This window comes from Ambystoma mexicanum, chromosome 6p, assembly GCF_040938575.1.
Source record: "Ambystoma mexicanum isolate Mex_15411 chromosome 6p, UKY_AmexF1_1, whole genome shotgun sequence".
Classification (NCBI taxonomy): domain Eukaryota; kingdom Metazoa; phylum Chordata; class Amphibia; order Caudata; family Ambystomatidae; genus Ambystoma; species Ambystoma mexicanum.
The window spans coordinates 1,445,922,070-1,445,939,764 of NC_090935.1; the positions used below are offsets into that span (position 1 = coordinate 1,445,922,070).

Sequence of the window (17,695 nt, forward strand, 5' to 3'; positions counted from 1 at the left end):
TGCGATATGTGGGAGTGATGCAAGGGGTACTTTTTCCCAGCAGGGTTGGTTGGTGGTGTCGTGCCACACGAAGGCGTGAGAGAGCTGCGTTGCAAGGCAGTACCTAGAAATGTCCGGTACCCCCAGGCCGCCGGTGTTTATGCTTCAGAGCATGATTTGCTTTGCTATCCGTGTTTTTTTCCCTCCCCAGACATACTTCAATACTTTTACTTGCAACTTTTGTAAGTCCTTCTCTAGGATCATGATTGGAAGGGCTAAACACTAATAGGTTAGTCTTGGGACCAGGTTCATTTTCAGGGCCGTGATTCTCCCTAGCCATGACACCTCTTGCTTGTGCCAGGGCTCTAGGTCTCTGCGCATTTCCCTGAACAGTTGCAGGAAATTGGCTCGATACGTGTGCTCTATTTTGTTTGGGATCTGTACCCTAGATAGTTGATATGGGATTTAGCCCATGGGATGGGGTGTTTGGTTGCCAATGTCTCTCTGTGCTTTTGTGGGATATTGACGCCTAGTTATTGATTTAGCATAATTAACTTTGAACCCCGATGATTTTCCAAAAGCTTCTATCTCATGCCAGAGGGCTTCTAACGAGCCATCGACCCGGGTTAAGGTGAGGAGAAAATCGTCCGCATACATGGCCACTTTATCGGTGCTGTCTCCTACTTTCAGCCCCTATATTCCCGAGTTTTCTCGGATTCTGGTCGCGAATGGTTCCATAGAGAGCGCAAATATCTAAGTTATTTAAATTTAAGTTCCCTGCCTACATTCGTGTTTTGGTGTTGTTTGAAGCTTTTTTCCAGCTCCACCACTCTTCCCTCTAGTCTGGCCTGTTGTAATTGTCCCCTCTTTCTTTGCGCTGAAGCGCAGTTGATTAGAAGCCCCCTTACCACTGGTTTCATCGCGTCCCAGACTGTTGACTCAGTGCACCCCCTTGCTGTGTTTTCTTTAAAGTAGCAAGAGAGTGATTCAGATAGCTCGCCCCTGGTTGCTCTATCTAGTCAAATGTGATCTTGGAGCTTCCAGTACCTTTGCGGGGGGTCTGGAAGGCCCTAAACCGACACACCCGCCGTTAAGGGTGCGTGATCGGATATTGCTTGGGGTGAATTTGGACCTCCTCGATACATGGGAAGAGTACACTTGTCATTAGCAGTAGGTCTATTCTGGATAGGCCCTTATGGACGTGCGAGAAGAAAGTGTAATTGTGTATTCCCTCGTTAGGTAGTCTCCAGGTGTCCACCGTACCCGTTTCCCTCATGAATTCGGCGAACCCTATTGCACCCATCATTTTGTGACAAAACAGCTCCTAGTCCCGTTAAGGAAGCATCCATCTGAAGAATTAATTCTTTGGAGAAATCGGCTATGCCTAAATCAAGGTTCTAGCATAAAGCCTGTTTCAATGTTGTAAGACAGATTTCATCCTCTTCTTCCCACCTGATCTTTTGGGGCTCAGCATTTTTCAACTTGACCGTCAGTCTAGATGTTTTATTAGAAACAATTTGCAATAAATCTGCGGTAGTACCCAACCAATCCCAAAAAGACCCTCATCTTTCTTCATTTTGGGAGGGGGTGTTTCTCCTGTTGGGATTGGACGGTGCCATTACCCACAAAAAAAACAGATACTTTACTGCGGATTGGGCCAATTTGCACGTTCCTAGATTAGCGGTTAACCACACTTTTCTTAATACTCTGATGATAGTATAGAGGTGGTACAAATGATCTTGCCAGGTCTTGCTATGAATTACAATGTCATCCATATACACTCTGCACAATTGCGAGTCTGGTTGTAAGATAGTATACACAAGTCTTGTAAATGTTGCAGGAGCACCATGTAGCCCAAAAGGTAAGACTTTAAATTGAAACAACCCTAATGGCGTGCAAAGGCAGATTTCTCTTCATCAGGTCCATGTAAATGAACATGCCAATATCCCTTTGTGAGATGAAGTGTTTAGAGATATACAGCTTTACCCAGCCAATCTATCAGATCATCAATACAATGCATTGTGTAGGCGTCAAAAGCAGAGATGGCATTCAATTTATGGAAATCTATACAGAAACTCCAACTTCCATAAGGTTTAGCCACCAACACAATGGGGAAGGACCAAGGGCTACTAGAAGGTTCAATGATGTTAGCCTCTAGCATGGTTTTGACTTCCTGAATTATGTTTTTTTTCCTAGACTCAGGTAATCGATACTGTTTTAGGTGTATGACTTTACGCACGGGAGTGCGGATATGATGATAAGTCCCCTTCACTGCCCCAGGTTCTTCCTTAAACACATCAGTAAACTGTCTTATAAGTTCATATAGATCTTGTTTCTGATTATTATTAAGATCATGAAATTAGGACCTTACTTTCTGTGTCCTCTGGCAAAAGACAAGATAATATTATGGCAAGAGTTTCCGTAGGATGCTCTCTTCACTTCTTGAACAAACTGATATGATAGATTTGTGTTTTAAGGCAGCGATCAGTTTGTGAGACCTTAGAATTACATGGGGCCATCTGCTCTATTAGTTTGTATTGTCCATGGCACTTGGACACATGTTTTGTTTATTTTCTGAGGTGGGCAGCAGGACGAGTACCTTTTGACCTATTGAAAAGGATCTGAGGGAAACCTTTTTATAGTGAGAGGTCTTTTGTTGCTCTTGTGCCTTAACCATGTGAGCCTGTACCTGATATCTTACAACCTTCATGTGTACTTTCAACCTACTCACAGTCTGGGAGAGGGGAACTGGAGTTACCTCTCTCCTCCCAAGCTTCCCTGAAACATATCCAGGCCATCCCTTGGTTCTTGTCCATAAAGGAGTTTAAATGGGGAAAATCCTGTTGAGGCTTGAGGGGGGGTTTTGAACTGCAAACAAGGCCTAGGGTATCATTTGATCGCAATTTTTCCCCATCTTGTTCAACTATCTTTAGTAGTATGGTTGTTACGCTCACCTGGTATCCACGGGGACGCCACCCAGCCGTATTGGACACTGGTATCCTTCTCAGTGGTTCCCAGATGTGGCCTGTGGGGGAGGTTCTGCCTGAAATACAGGAGGGCTATGTTGAAGACTGGCCAACTGAGGTAATTAGCCTCCCACCACCCCCTATGCCTTCAGCCCCTCTTGGGCCTCTCCTCACCTTATTGTTGAATTAGGTGTGCTCTCTGTCCTGCCTTCTTGGCAGGGGCACGTTGTCCTTTGTGGGCGAATGCAATCTAGTTACTTCACTGACGCCAGCCCGTTTGATGTCTTTCAGGTAGGTCTTATTGCTGTTTTTGTATAGTTCTGTTATTCCTGCATGCCTTTCTTGGTTTAATAATGTCTCTTTCTCTTCCTTAGATATGCAGAGGTTCAGTGTGGCGCATTGTCTGAGTTGGGCCTTGCCGGTAAATGATGGCGCGTGACGAGCGCTATGATGCAGTAAGTAGGCACTATGCGCAGCGCTGTGATGCCTTGCCTTTGCTAACCTGTTTTCTCTTCTTTTCTCATAGATCGCGGTGTTCTCCCAGGGTGTTGAATTCCAAAGCGATGCTGGCCGAGGGGCGACCTGCCAGGTAAGCCTTTCGTTGCAGTTCGTAATGTTGTAATGTCTCTAATACCTTGTTTCTTTCCTCTTTCAGATCCGTCGGTCCGGGAGCCGCGCTGATCCTAGGAAGCTGTTCGCAGGAGGTGTGGGCGGCTAAAGATGAAGATTGCAGGTAAAATGCTGCTGCTAATGATGTTCCTTTTGTCTCCTTGCAGGTGCTGCTTCTCCGAGGTTCGCGGGTATAGCTGGACACGGTGAGCGTCACGTTGCAAGATTGCAAAGTAACGTGAAGCGTGTTATCCAGTTCGGGTGTGGTTTAAATAGTTTCAAGAAAGTAGTCCAGGTAAAGTAGTCCCTAAGCTACCACACCCAAAACACCATACCGCATAGCTTGGTTCCTAGGAGCCAAGTTATGTGGATGCCTCCATGTTGGCTGACAGCTTCAAAATAAAGTAGTCCCCTGAGCGCATGTCTTTTCACAGTGTATGAGCCTGGCGCCATAGGCGCCAGGACTGGCTCCAAGAGGGCCTAGGAAGTGGATGCCAAGGCTTGTTAGAGATCCGAGCCCAGATCTCTTCTGGCCCATGGGCTTGCCAGAGGGGTTCTGGGATGTGGGTCATGACAAAGGTCTTAAGAGACTTGTTAAATCTTTTTACTACGCTATCTGTCTGGGGATGATATACGATGTTCTAAGGGTAGCAATTTGTAATAGTTCTTTAACTTCCGCCAAACGCTTGCTCATAAAGGTTGAGCACTGATCCATTAAGATCTCCTTTGGAAACCCCACCATGGAGAAAAAAGGAAGTAAGCGTTTCAGGATCTGTTGTGTCATGTTGGATATCAGGGGAAAGGCCTCCAGATAACGGCTGGCATAATCTACAATGACTAAGATATATTTATTCCCCAGTTTAGAAGTTTCCAAGGGTCCCACAATATCCATACCAATCCTGGAAAATGGAACCTCAAATTATTGGTTACGCATTTAAGGGTGCTGGTGGAGGCATGTGAGTGCTAGTTTTCTGGCAGACTGTGCATACTTGAATAAAGGTGCTTGAGTCTTGAACTGCTCCAGATGACCTCCTGTAAAATGGGAATGGGCTATCACTAACACCACCAGCTTATGACTCTTGGCCACCATCAACTTTACTAGACCTTCCAAAGAGGCATCTCCTCTGTAAAGAAGTCCAGATTAAAAAAAAAAAGAAGTAAAAAAAAAAAGAAGATTTAAAAAATAAACCTCTTCTCATGACCCTCGGGTTCCGAAACTGCCTGTAAGAATGCCTCAGGCAATAAGGAGTCAATTCTATGAGCGAAAGCTAAATCAGCAAGTGTCTCAGGCTCTTCCTCTATAGGTTTTCTAGTTTCAGTTTTGAGAGGATCTTCAGGTGTTTCGTCAGCCTCCCCAAAGCCTTAAATCCCCCTTTCTGTACTTTCCCTGCCTGATATTTCTTTCAATTAAGGGAACACTGCTTTCTCAAGCACCCCTTGAGCAATCTTATCTCCTTAATGGATCTGAAATGGATCCTTTTTGTGGTTCTGTAGTAAAACCTTAACATCACTGCAAAAGTCTTGATCTATTTACTCCACTAAGACATTGATCCCAAATCTCCATGCTAAATCTGATGTCAAGATTGATACAAGCCTGCAGGCAGGGCACCAAATCGGAAACCATGCAGACAGGGCACCAGGGTTGAGAGAGAAAAGGGGTTATCGTTTCACATAACCAAAATCCACTTTGTTATTTCCCCTCCAGTGGATGCTGTAGTAGTGCAGTAGTGGTGCAGGAGTGTTGTCCTTGGTGATCAATCTATACACAAGGGTGAGACAAAAGAGAGCATTAGCCCAGATGAACGTTATCCCTCCCTCTTCCCTTTGAGTTCCTTTTTGTTTTGTATGTACCTTAAGCAGGGGGTCAGTCCACTCTGAAGAGACCAAGCCCCTCCACCAGGAGAAGCTTTGAGAATAACATAAGAGATCAGCTGCGGATAACGGTGCACTATCGTTGGAGGGTGTACAGCAAAGGGTCAGTGAAATGATCATGGAGGAGGAAGTCCAGAGGGAAAGGAACCAGGAAGTAAGCGCTGAAGCTCATTGCGTTGCCACTAGCAGGGATTTCGTAAGTGCTGTGTATTTATGGAAGTAGAACAATAACGAGCGTGATCACTAAATACCTAATGATGCCGTGCTGAAAATGAAGTACCTGGATCCTTCACTGTAGGAAGCATAGAAGTCCTGAAGAAACAATGGTTACCCGTTGTCGCTGGAATACAAGACGCGTTCAGTTGAACGTCGTAGCTTCAAATGGCGGATCACCGATCCACTTCCTTTGATCCTGGAAGTGGACCAGAAATCAAGTTGCCATTACTAAGTGGTGTACCCTTCAGGAGAGCTATCAGGGTCCATAACTTCTGGTCCACCATGGCTGCCACGATCGTCCTGGCAATAGGTAGGAAAGTGGATGCCTGAAATCAGTGTGAGGTTTGTTGAACCTTACACCCGACTTGGGTGCTAGTCGAATGTATGTATCCGGAGGTGGAATCAGTATTAGGTCAGTAGGTATCAGTCTCCTTTCTCCTGGGGGAATTGTTTCATTCCTAATGCAACGGATATCAAACCTGCAGTGGATACTGAGGGGTTGGATGCTCTGATACTTAGTTTCTCAAATGGTATGGTCCCCCAACATGTATCAGTTGAGACACATCCCACTTCTAACACCATCTGTGACGGCATCATGAAGCAAGACACAGACAACAGATTCAATATTTACATAAAACACCTTTATTAACTTAAATGTCAGGATGGAAAAGGATCTAACTTGCCCTGCCTAAATAAAACTAAGGAAAGTCTGAGTCAAAGAGTTCAAATGAAGAATCTGTGTCAAACACCTATCTGCCCCTCACAACTAATATATACAATGTCTAGGGATGTCAACAACCAAAAGAAACAGTCTCCAACATAAAGTTCTGAGCCTCTTGCAGTGCTCAGCTTCCCTTCAGCTCCCTTCCCCAAGTATAAAGTAGTTCCAACAAAAAGTCTCAACATTACCTCTCTTGAGATCAGGATAAAGTAGTTTAACCAGTACTCACGGTTCCCTTCCCCAAGTTCCAAGTAACACAGCTCCAAGCACCAAAAAGAACCTTCGTCCCAAGTCAATCAAAAGTTCAAGTCTCGGGATTCCATTCCCCAAGGCTTTATTCCTGCAGCAAGTCTTAGGGTTCCCCTCCCCAAGACTTAGTTTCAGCACAAAAACATAATTTGTCTCTTTAAAGTTTGTAGTCACTCTTGTTCCCTCTTTGTATGTGGAAATTGTGACTATGTTGAAATAATCTTCCAGCTTTCTTTCAATATTCAAAGTTCACAATTGTTTTCACTTGTAAAAGTAGCATTCATTTTTTACTATTCAGCATTTAATTGCTTGGCTTGAAATTAAAGTTCCATTTTTATTCTGAATTTAGTATGTAACAGTTCTTCTTTCTTATGAGGTTTCCACTATGTTCAGTATTCAAGAAAACAAAGATTGTATTCAGTTTAGTCTTCAATAGGTGCGGGTTGCCTTTGTTCTTATTTTTATTCAGTTTGATATTCATTAAATATAGTTTGTGGACATTTTGGTATTCAAAAGGCACGGGTTGCGCTTGTTAAGATTTTCATTCAGTTTGATATTCAGATAGCACATGGTTTGCATTCAGAATGCCTTTCTTCAACCCGTGGTATAATATGTTTATCATTCACTTCAGAAAGTGATGTTTAACCTTCAGAGACTTTGGGAAACGTGTTTTCTCCCACACACAAACTCTCTGATACAAAGTATTCTTATGTATTTAAATTGAAAAAATGGATTGAACCGGAGACCTACGAAAACGTGTTTCTTCAAAAACACAAGCAGTCATCAACCATGTATTTCTCGCGTAGCTCAGTGCAATGCTCACACACCGGGTTTCTCAATGGAAAGAAATTCACTGGTCGCATTCAAAAGCTTCACAGCAGTCTGGATAAGGCAGCCTTCTGGTCCTCACATCCGGGGTCTCGCACCTACCCCTCAGTCCCCCCTGTGTCCACATCTCAGCACAGGGTAATAAGCATCTTAAACGAACATAAAAGGGAAAGTCTCTCCACACGGCTCCCATGTGACGTTCTTACACAGATTCCCAGCTCCCTCGCTACACTTGCGCCGGCCTTCCTGCTGCTGTACCACGTATAGGCTTCCCTGTTGTCTCCTCCTCTCATACTGCTGGGCTGGTCTCCATTTATACACCTGTAGCCCCTTGGCAGGCTGCAGGTGTGAGTATTCAATTAGCCGTGCCTGACCACAATTAATAAATGCCTGGCCCCGATAGCTTTTAGCAGACATCTTCTTCATCCCAGTACCAGAGTGGTGAAAGAACATGGTCTTCATTGCTCTTAGTTGCTTCTTCTTCGTCCCAGTGCTGTCAAGAGTCCAATGGGGAGAAATGAGGGGAACAAGCTTATACAGCCAACAAAGAGGGGAGAAGGGTTGGGTTGGTCACTAGCAGAAAAAGAGGGATATCATGTCTAGCTTAAGGGCACCCCACTTCCGTTCCCCAAGGACCCGTCACCCAGGTGATGCTCCCTCGCTTCTCCGTCCCCAGGGTCGGGATCCAATAGTGATGGCCTTTCCCTAGCCACCTGCGTAGAGGATCCAAGGGGTTTAGGATTGAGAATGCCCATAGATTTCTCAGATGGTCCATTGCACACGCTGCCCAACATGCTCGCATTGATTAATTAATTTCAATTGTGAACACTGCTTACCATGCGTGTATGGTAAGTAGTGTTTACAATGAAAATGAAATGCTGCCTGACATGCGGGCAGCTTTTAATTGTAATTGTGAGTGCCACTTATCATGCACATAAACATGGACATACACATGTACGCCACTTTTTGCTATGTAAATTTTCATTCCTTTGTGCAAATAACAACAATTTGGTAGAAGGGACCTGGCTATGCCTGAGTCCAAACTTACCAGGGCCTTGCTGTCAAATTAACTACTGGAGCAAAATGAGCTCCTTACTGAGCCAATTGCAGGACTATTATTAGACTTATTTTCTCCATCAACAAAGAGCACACAGATGCTGGTTTATGGTGCGAAACAGCCATACACTTTCTCAAATACCTAAAAGTCACGGTCAACTCGTATGACCATGGTACACTAAAGACTCAAGCCAAACACTCAATCATCCATCCAGAAACTGGATAAAATAATATATTACCAGCCAAATAAATATGGCAAAATCCTGCCCACCTCTAGCGGTCCAAGATGGGAACAAGAAGACCAACGCTAGAGGGCAAAAAACTACAACATCAAGGCACCACTCTGGTGACCAAACCCCAAAACTACACCAACTCTACAATCCAGTGCAAACAGGCCTTTCTCACCAATAAACTCCTAACCAACCTAAATAGTACTCAACCTCCCTACATTCTAATGACAAACCAAGTACTTCTGGCCAATAGTCCAACAGAACTATCTCTGAGACCTCCTCTTTTCCTACTCCAACCACATCTTTTCAAAAACTCCCCTCAGTCCTCACATTCAGGAAACTCAATTGCAGAATGGCCAACAAGGCAGCTAATGTTGAATGTTTAATTAAAGAATTGAATATTACCTTCCTAGACAAGATGGCAACCTGGCTTTCAGACAATGTCATGACAACATTTTGCTCACTCATACCACCAAATTTAAAATTCTGAGTTCAACACCACAAGACAAGACTTCATCACCACTTCCTTGATGGCCCTTCAATGCCTTTATATTGAAAAAATAATTATTCATAAAACATTCTATTTCATCCAGAAGAATCTAGCGGCAACAGGCATCAGGCAACACATCCCAAAGAAAAACTTCAGATCGGCTTCTGAGAACATGTTGGTGTGCCCAATTTTCAAGAAATAACACTTGGATGAAAGAACTTTGGCCATGGTGGGAGCCAAGAAAAAGGAAACCCTCCGTCTGGAAACTAGGTTAGAAACCTCCTTTCTAATGTGAAGAAAAAGCTTAAATGATTATCAACTTCAATGAAAGTTGTGGAGCTCAGTCTTTCCTGAATCTGTTTGTTAAAAAACAGTACAACTGGGGGACTCCCCTCCATTAGTTCCTAAATGTCCCCATACCTTTTCTACTCTCTCATGTATGCAAGCCCAAGTATAACTCATTGGTTGAATTGGAATTCACTTTTCATACTATGATTATTAACCTCAATTTGCCTCAATTTCCCTCTGTTTTTTTATACAGGTATTATTGTCGCGCCTAGAAAATCTTGTGTGCAGGCGTGTTATAAATGACTCATCATATCATATCCTATCCTGTCATATCATATCTTGGGGTAACTCCCTGTAATGGTGTTGTCTAATGTCCTCCTTAAGTATGGTATTTCCTACGCTCTGAAGCATCTCACTGTGATTTAGCACTCTACAAAACTTTCAAATAAAATCTAACCCAAAGCTGACCTTTTAACAACAGAGATAATTTTCAGAATGGCCCTCTTCATTTCCATGCAAAGGGTATTTGAACAAGACTTGAAGAATTTGATTAACAATTGTCTCTAAACTCTGGCTAGTTTGGACCAATAAACCAGGTTGAATGTCCTTTAAAAACTTTAAATTGTTCAGTTTATTGCAAAAAGGTGAGGGGTACAATATGCCTTAAAATTATGTCTGGAACATCCAATACGTTTTGCTTCATAATGACATTATGGTTATATTTTGCATATAAATATATTTTGGGCAAGCATTCGAGCTTCCCTTAACAATTGTCTTTCAAACTCAAATGTTCTCCCCTCCAAGTGCAACACAGTTTTATTTTTTGGGCGAAAAAGAGCTCTCAAGGAACACACAGACCTCTAAGCATTTTCTATAAACTCTAGTGTTTGGCCAGTTTACTGGGCTAACATACTTTAGAAATGCAATGATTTCCTCTAAACATTGAAGGGAATAACGTTAGACCTCCCTCCTCCGGAAACATTGTCATAGAACAGGTGAACACATATTTCTGGTGCAATATTCACAGACACAATTATCACAGACTGCCAAGATTACCAGCAGGGTTAGCCAATGACCATTTTGGACAGAGGGCATTGCAGATGTTAGCATAGGGGAGGGGACAATGGGATCAGAGGCAATACAAACTAAGGTACTAAAAGTTAAATAAATGGAGGAAGGCAGAAATGCTACTTTTCTGAGGTATCATTTGGTGCAGACCCACTAAAACATACTCTTTGACAATACCTCTACTTCTTGATTCGCCACTTACACCTCTGGGATAAAGACACACAATTCATATTTACCTAGAGAGATCAAAGCTTGGTGAATTTCATTCATGACATTCTTGTAAAGTTCCTTCTGCCATTCATGTAAACGCGTCCAATCCTCTTCAGAGAAATATGTAGCAACATCGCAGAATGCAACAGACGCCTGCAAAAAAACAATAAAATGGGCATGACAAACATAGAAGCTCCTTACTGTGACAAACAAGAGCATAGTGGTAAAACAATTTCAATCTCCCTGGGTTCACAATGCGCAGAGGGGCTCAGCCAAAATGGCTGCCAACTATTGAGTGATTTTAATCCCTTCCTCATCTACTAAAAATTAATCTATGAAACCTTCTGCTGAATCCAAACATTAGTCATGTGAAAGCAGAAAATCTGCTATGCACTGGGTGCATTTGTTGTACCTAAATACTGAAACCATACCAGCTTGAAAATGGAAATGAGAAAAGGTGGAGGGTAGTAGAGGGTAGTGTTAGCCAAGGAGTGGTGTGCATGCGCAAGTAGAGATCTAAAAGCAAGCAGAAGAAATTTGGAGAGTAACAGGTTTTCATGGAAAGCCAATCAGCACAGAGGCAGTGTTTCAAGGTGGGAGAAGAGCACCAAAGATTGTAGTGGGTACACGTACTGAAGTTGAGTACATTCTCAAGTTGGAAGGAATAGAGGCTGCCGCCAGGAGGGAGGAGGCTGGTACAGAAATCAAAGCGGATGAGAACCAAGGCAGAACTGGAGTTTTCTTAGCGGTATAACTGGTAATAAGCAGCTTAATCCTGACCGTAGTAGAAGGAGAAGTAATAAAGTGGTTAAGGTTGCTTTATCCCGGGAGGATAGCTCAGCGGCAGTGTGTGCGTCTTGGAAGCAAGACGACACGAAGCAACAACAGGTTCGATCCCCGGGTCCACGCTTAGAAACCTCTGGGTATTTAAGCGCGTTATAAATACGTCACTAAGACAAAAAAAAAAAACACAATTACGCAACTAAGAAAAACAAACAATTCCTGTAACAGCGCCTCGATGCTTGCGGGCTGTGTGAGCGCTTTATAAATGTAAAAATAAATAAATAAATAAAATAAATAAAAAAGGACCCCTAGTTTGCTTGTCTTGGGGAGGAGAGATGGGTGAAGAAAGGATATGTTGCATTGGGAGCGACAGGGTAGATCACTTCAGTGATCTCCACACACGCATTGAAAAAGACACATGTTGGGTCAAAACACGCGTCAGCTGAGTGTATTAATAAATCACCAACAAATAAAAAGCGACAAGACTGCTACAATTCTTTGTAAAGTCTGTATACAATCATACAAAGAGTCATTACTTCCATGAACCAGCGCCCGGGTGATACCGGTTCTTCAAATCAAATTCATTGGCCTCATTATGAGCACGGTGGTAGCCGTGCCTGTATGGCAGGCACGGCTACCGCCATGCTCGCTACTGGCACTGCCTCCCGCTGATTGGGCAATAACCAGCCCATTATGAGATGAATGGGCCGGTAATTGCCCATTCGCGGGCAGAATGGGGGTGGGGAGCATGGTTGCACTGGCACTGTTAATAACGGTGCCGGTGCAATCACGAGTTCTGCTCGCGTGTACCACACAGCCCGCCAGGTAGGACCGGGCGGGCTGTCAGGAACCTGTGAGCAGAACTCGTAATGCAGCGGGACAGTATGAATGTTGTCGGTGCCTTACCGGCACCGTTCATACCATCACCGCCAACGTTATAATGAGGCCCATTGACTATTATAAGTACTTATTGGGCCTCATTATGGGTCCGGCGGTAACCCTGCCGGTACAAAACTACCAGCGCCTGACTTCCCGGTGTCACCGGGCTATTCCAAGTCTGCCGGCTTGGAGGTCAAGCGCCAGCAATTTTGTTAGTCCCCATTCCCATAGCAATCTATGGGAATGGGGACACAGGAGCCCCAGCACCATTGCTAACGGTGCCAGTACTCCTGTGAAAACTATGAGGGTGGGTGCCATCCCGCCCGGCATGTCTGACCTGTTGGGCGGTATGGCTCCGCCTGCAGAGTTGTATTTTTCTGGTCGGAAACAACGGTGCCGGTAAGCTTAGCAGCAGCATTGTTTCCGGACCAGCACACTTATAATGAGGCCCATACTGTTCTTGTAGTTACTACTCCTCTTATCACTTGACTTATTATTTAGTGTGTCACTTGGACGAGTATGATTGACCAAGTAAGGATTCTCGCGATTCTGGTTACTTGGCTTTTCACTGGGACAAGATTGACCCAGTAATGATTCTCGTGCTTCTGATTACTTGGCTTTTCACTGGGATGAGTATGACTAACCCAGTGAGGATTCTCACTCTTTTGGTAACTTGACTTTTCACTGGGACGAGTATGATTATAGTGTTTATTAAACTCGCTACCCTCCCCGGGTTTCCTGCTCTTCCTGTTACCTTTGAGGTGTTGTTGCTAGGTCGCCTCTTCGGTCCATCTCCTTGGGCAAGGACAGCAACTTCTGTTGTCGCTTTCTCTTTCTCCGACACCCTTTGCGGTGTTGATTTACATACTCCATCACAGTCAGGAAGGTTTTTGCTGTTTCTTCGTCTCTCTCTACAGGTCTGGGTACCTCTTACCAGAGACCTGTACGTGCTTGCTTGACTCTCTCAAGTGTTTCGGTTTCCTGGTGCAACTCGGGCACTCCTGCGTCCAGGTTCCCTCTGTGGATGGGACCCCGCACCTTCTTGGCTTCTTGTCTCCTTCTGTTTCCAGCGCAGCTTTGAAATTCACAGGGCTTTCTTCTCCTGGTGTCTCTGCCTCTAATACTTATGACGCTCTGCTAGGGCTTCCACTGCTTAACGTGATAGTCCTTCTTTTGTGTTGGACTGATATTCATTACTGTTCCATTTGTTTTCTTCGTCACAGTACCAAAGAGGTATTTTTCCCTCAGGTGAGGTTTTGCAGTAGAAAATATACAGTGATTCGTCCTGTGTTTTTCCAGCAGGTTTTATTACTTTCGGTTGCTTTGGTATTTGGGCAGGGAGTTCCTCCTCCGAACACAGGAGTCCTAGTCGCAAGTGGGGAGGTCTCTCCCGGTGAGATCCCACTTGCCTCTACCCCTAGGGAGGGTATTGCTTAGCGGGATCACCTCCCTAGCCTCACAAGGAAAAGCTCCCCCCTTGGGAGAAGTGACAGAATCCTGTGATTCATCACAGTTTATACCAGAGGGAAACAAATGCAGGAGAGGCAGCCGGAGACTGGGATGTGGAGAAACGGGGCCACCCATGGAGAACCACAGGACTGCGTACCTCACAGGAAACAAAACAAATATGGTGCTGCACGTCACGGAAGCCTTTAAAGACTTGCCAGTCGTCATTAGTAATGAGGAAGAACGGAAGTCTGCTGACGAATATCAGGACTGCCATAATAATTCAATAATGAGTGAAATTAAGGTTTCCCTGAAGCATGGCCAATCAAACAGGGAGAATTCAAACAGAGCAGCAATTAGTCAAACAGGAGCAACAATTGAAAGCCAACCCCAGTCCAGGCCTTACAAACGTTCTAGGTCTAGCACATTGGGACTGAAAAAGCCCTGGAGGAAGCACACTCCAAACTCACTTTAAACAAGAGGAGAATCTGAATTAGAAGATTGCAGAAATCCATCCTTGTTACCTAGAAGGCAGAACTCCAGCATTGAAAAAGGGTTCCATGTGTTAAAATCACAGCAAAAATAGCTGTGGTTACAAAATATCGTGGCAAAAATGCTGTGGTTTTTCCGCCGCAATCTATGTAAAGGATGTAGGGGACACCCCGCAACCCCCAGACCCATTATACCATTGAAGGGAAGCGGGGGACACCCCCACAAGCCCCGCTCCCCTTAAATGGTAAATGGGGCACAACTTTACCGGGTCAAACCACTGCAATTTTACCACAATTTTTTGTATAGGCGACACTGCATACCTGAAGAAGGGCTGGAGGAGAAAGGTAGAGGAAAAAGAGCCTGGAAGCTCTGGAAAGAGAAAGTGATTCAGAAGCTGAGAGTTTGTCTCATACCTTTGAAGGAATTAGAAGGATTAGAACCACACAGTTTCCACCGCAAACCCCCGAGATTGTCAAGGAGCAGATCCTGTCCTATGTCAGGAGAGCATTACAATATTGGCGCCCTCAAAAGGACCCAGATTAGGAAAGGAGAAATACATATTTGAACGTTCAATGTTCAAGGTTCAAGGGAGACTGGAATTGAATTCTGACGCAAGGCAGGCCCAGAAGAACAAGAGTTGAGCCCTAACACTAGGGGTGGTCCAGGAGAAGCATTGGTGATTTTTTGGAAAATCACCTGAGTGAAGTCTTCTGTAACCTGGGGCAAAGCAGAAAGACAGGGTTCTAGGCTGTGAGTCGACCCTAAGTAAAGCTTTCCTAGAGGGTATACTTTTGGAACTTGTTTTGATAGATTAGGGATGGACTGGGCTTATGGGTTTTGTGTTGGGCAATGCTTAAGAGACTTGAATTTATGGAATAGGATAACCTAGAGGCTAACGACTTGTGAAGCGTAGGGAATTTATATGTGTTTTGTCCACTCAAGAACAAGAGAGAGTGACTTATAAGAATTGGGTTTTTTAACTTTATCATTTGAAAGGAACACGTAGGCGGTCAATGGCTGAAAGGGAACCCACTTTGACCCATCCATAGAATGTTCCTTATTTAATGGTACATGTATTCCCCTGGCTACTGAGGCCAGCGATCAGGTGAATACCTGTGGCCACTGGAGGCCAAGCAAAGTGAAGGAGGAATGGTGAATCCAAAGCAAATTATCTCTGTTGTCAAGGCTTTAAGACAGAAGTGATCATCCACCATCCACTCCTGGATCTGCAGAGGGCAGTCAGATATATGTTGGAGGTCATCTGGGGGCCCCTGGAGCATGAAAGCTATCTTTGTACCATCAGAATAGGTCTTAAAGATGTCAGGAGTGGGGCGTGATGTTGGCAAGAGGCTTCAGATATGCATTCATGAGCCACAGGGAAAGGATGGGAGACTCTGGGACTCCACAGAGCAGTGTTGTAGCTTTAGAGGGAAAAGGACCAGATCTAACCTGAATTTGACTGTTGGAGAGGAAGTACAAGATGAATTTAAGCAAAGCAAGATAATTAAAAGGGGGTCTTATGGCAGATGAGGAAGGTTGCATAAAGGACAGCATTCTCGGCTGGTGAGAGGTACAAGAGGACAAAGACCTATGGAGTATTGGCATCCAGTGACACACAAATCCATCTCTGATGTACAGCAGGACCGCTTCCATGTATTTGGCACGTGGGAAGCTGGGTTATGGTCAAGAAGGATGTTGCATGACACATGGTGTTGACGACAAGGCAACAGGAGATAGCAGGGTAAACAGGCTAAAATTGATGCTTTAGGGCTCAGCAGCCTGCATGGCATAAGGTTTAGGTTACAGAGGAAAGACTAAATAATGCAGCAGCAGAAGGCGACAGAGGTTGGCGAGTAGCAACAAGGGTTGGCGGGACGGCTAGGGGGTTGGACTAATGTTTGAGGTTGATGCGCTGAACTATGTGAAAGGGGGAGAAAGAAGTCTGTTCAGTCTGTCTGCCATACAGAGGAACACATTATCTGATTACACAGTACTTCTGTGGGCAGTTGCAGGAGGACAAGCACTCTGCACCAATCACTGTTGTGATGACGCAGGCCAACCTGGCACTTATTGAGCACATGAAAGGAGGTAGCGTTAAGGGTGGCAGTGCAACCCATGGTGAGGTTTATGGGGACAAGAAACAAAAAGTGCAATAAGACCATTGACAAAGAAGCTGCAACTCAGCAGCACCAAAGAGCATGCATGGAGTATCTGCTGCTCCCAGCATCTGGTGGAGTGGGGATAAGGCTGTGGACATGCAATGTGCACATGAAGGTGGTCTGAATGGTTACCAGTTGCTGCCGGAAAGTTGGTCCGGGATAACCATGGCCGGGAATAGGGTGGCTGGTGCTGGATTACAATTGAATCAAACATGTGTGTCATTATATGCTTCAATGAACAGGACGTGTGGATTCACAACTATATACTTGTGTACTATTTGTCACTTGTCTGAGTTAGGGAGAATTGAAATATACAGAGAGGTGCTAGCAGCAAATCAACTCCCACCAACCTATCCACATAAATTGGCACTCATGAAATGATTAAGTAGACGTTTGGGGTGAAAATGAGCTCTACACCATTGAATTATACAACTACGATCAAGAGTCAGTGTTTTTGGTTTTAACACAGTGAAGAACAGCCGACACGTGTTTCGACACTCAGGTCGTCTTCAAGGCTGAATTATTTCAAAATCTAATAATCCGTTAAAAATAATTTAAACAGATGAAACAAAACTTAATGAAATAAAATACAACAGTATGAGCCACAAATGCAAGTTGGCATGGCAAATAACATACAATTATCAAAATGAAAAGTAAATGGTAACATTGTAACCATATTGCATATCCAATTTCACATAATCCAAAAGGACAATTCAAAAGAATAAAGTAAACAAAAACCAAAAGGAAAATTGAAAAATTATATTGCAATAAAATGTTCAAATATGTTGAAGCATACCATATCAGCCAGCGAAGGAAGGACAGATGTTGCGGAATAGGCAGATCAGACAGCATGAATGAAAAAACAATAAGGTATTCTGATGAATGAAGTGTAACAATTACAGAGCTAGAATAACTGTTGCTATATGTGCTTCAATAACCACAGTTCAAACCCATGCAAAGTTAAACACCAGTCACCGGATTAAAAGAAAAATTGTCATGAATTCCGACCATTGGAGTGGTAAGTAACCCAAACGTGCAACTAAGGTAAGTACATCCAAGTGCACTAACTAATGATAAGTTATACTTGGATATGTTAATGTGCGAGCCGACACAGAAATGGGGTGTCCGGATGCCAAAAAGTACCCAAGTGAAGA

The 17,695-nt window shown here is 44.1% G+C and overlaps 1 protein-coding gene across 2 annotated transcripts in view; it reads right to left on the minus strand.

Moving 5' to 3' along the window:
* LOC138510495 (uncharacterized) overlaps positions 1-17,695 on the minus strand; it is a 338,379-nt gene that overhangs the window by 283,434 nt on the left and 37,250 nt on the right. For both annotated transcript variants that reach the window (XM_069626188.1, XM_069626187.1), the window contains exon 2: positions 10,809-10,935. In XM_069626188.1, coding sequence (XP_069482289.1) covers positions 10,809-10,935 — 127 coding nt within the window. The remainder of the gene's footprint in view (positions 1-10,808; positions 10,936-17,695) is intronic.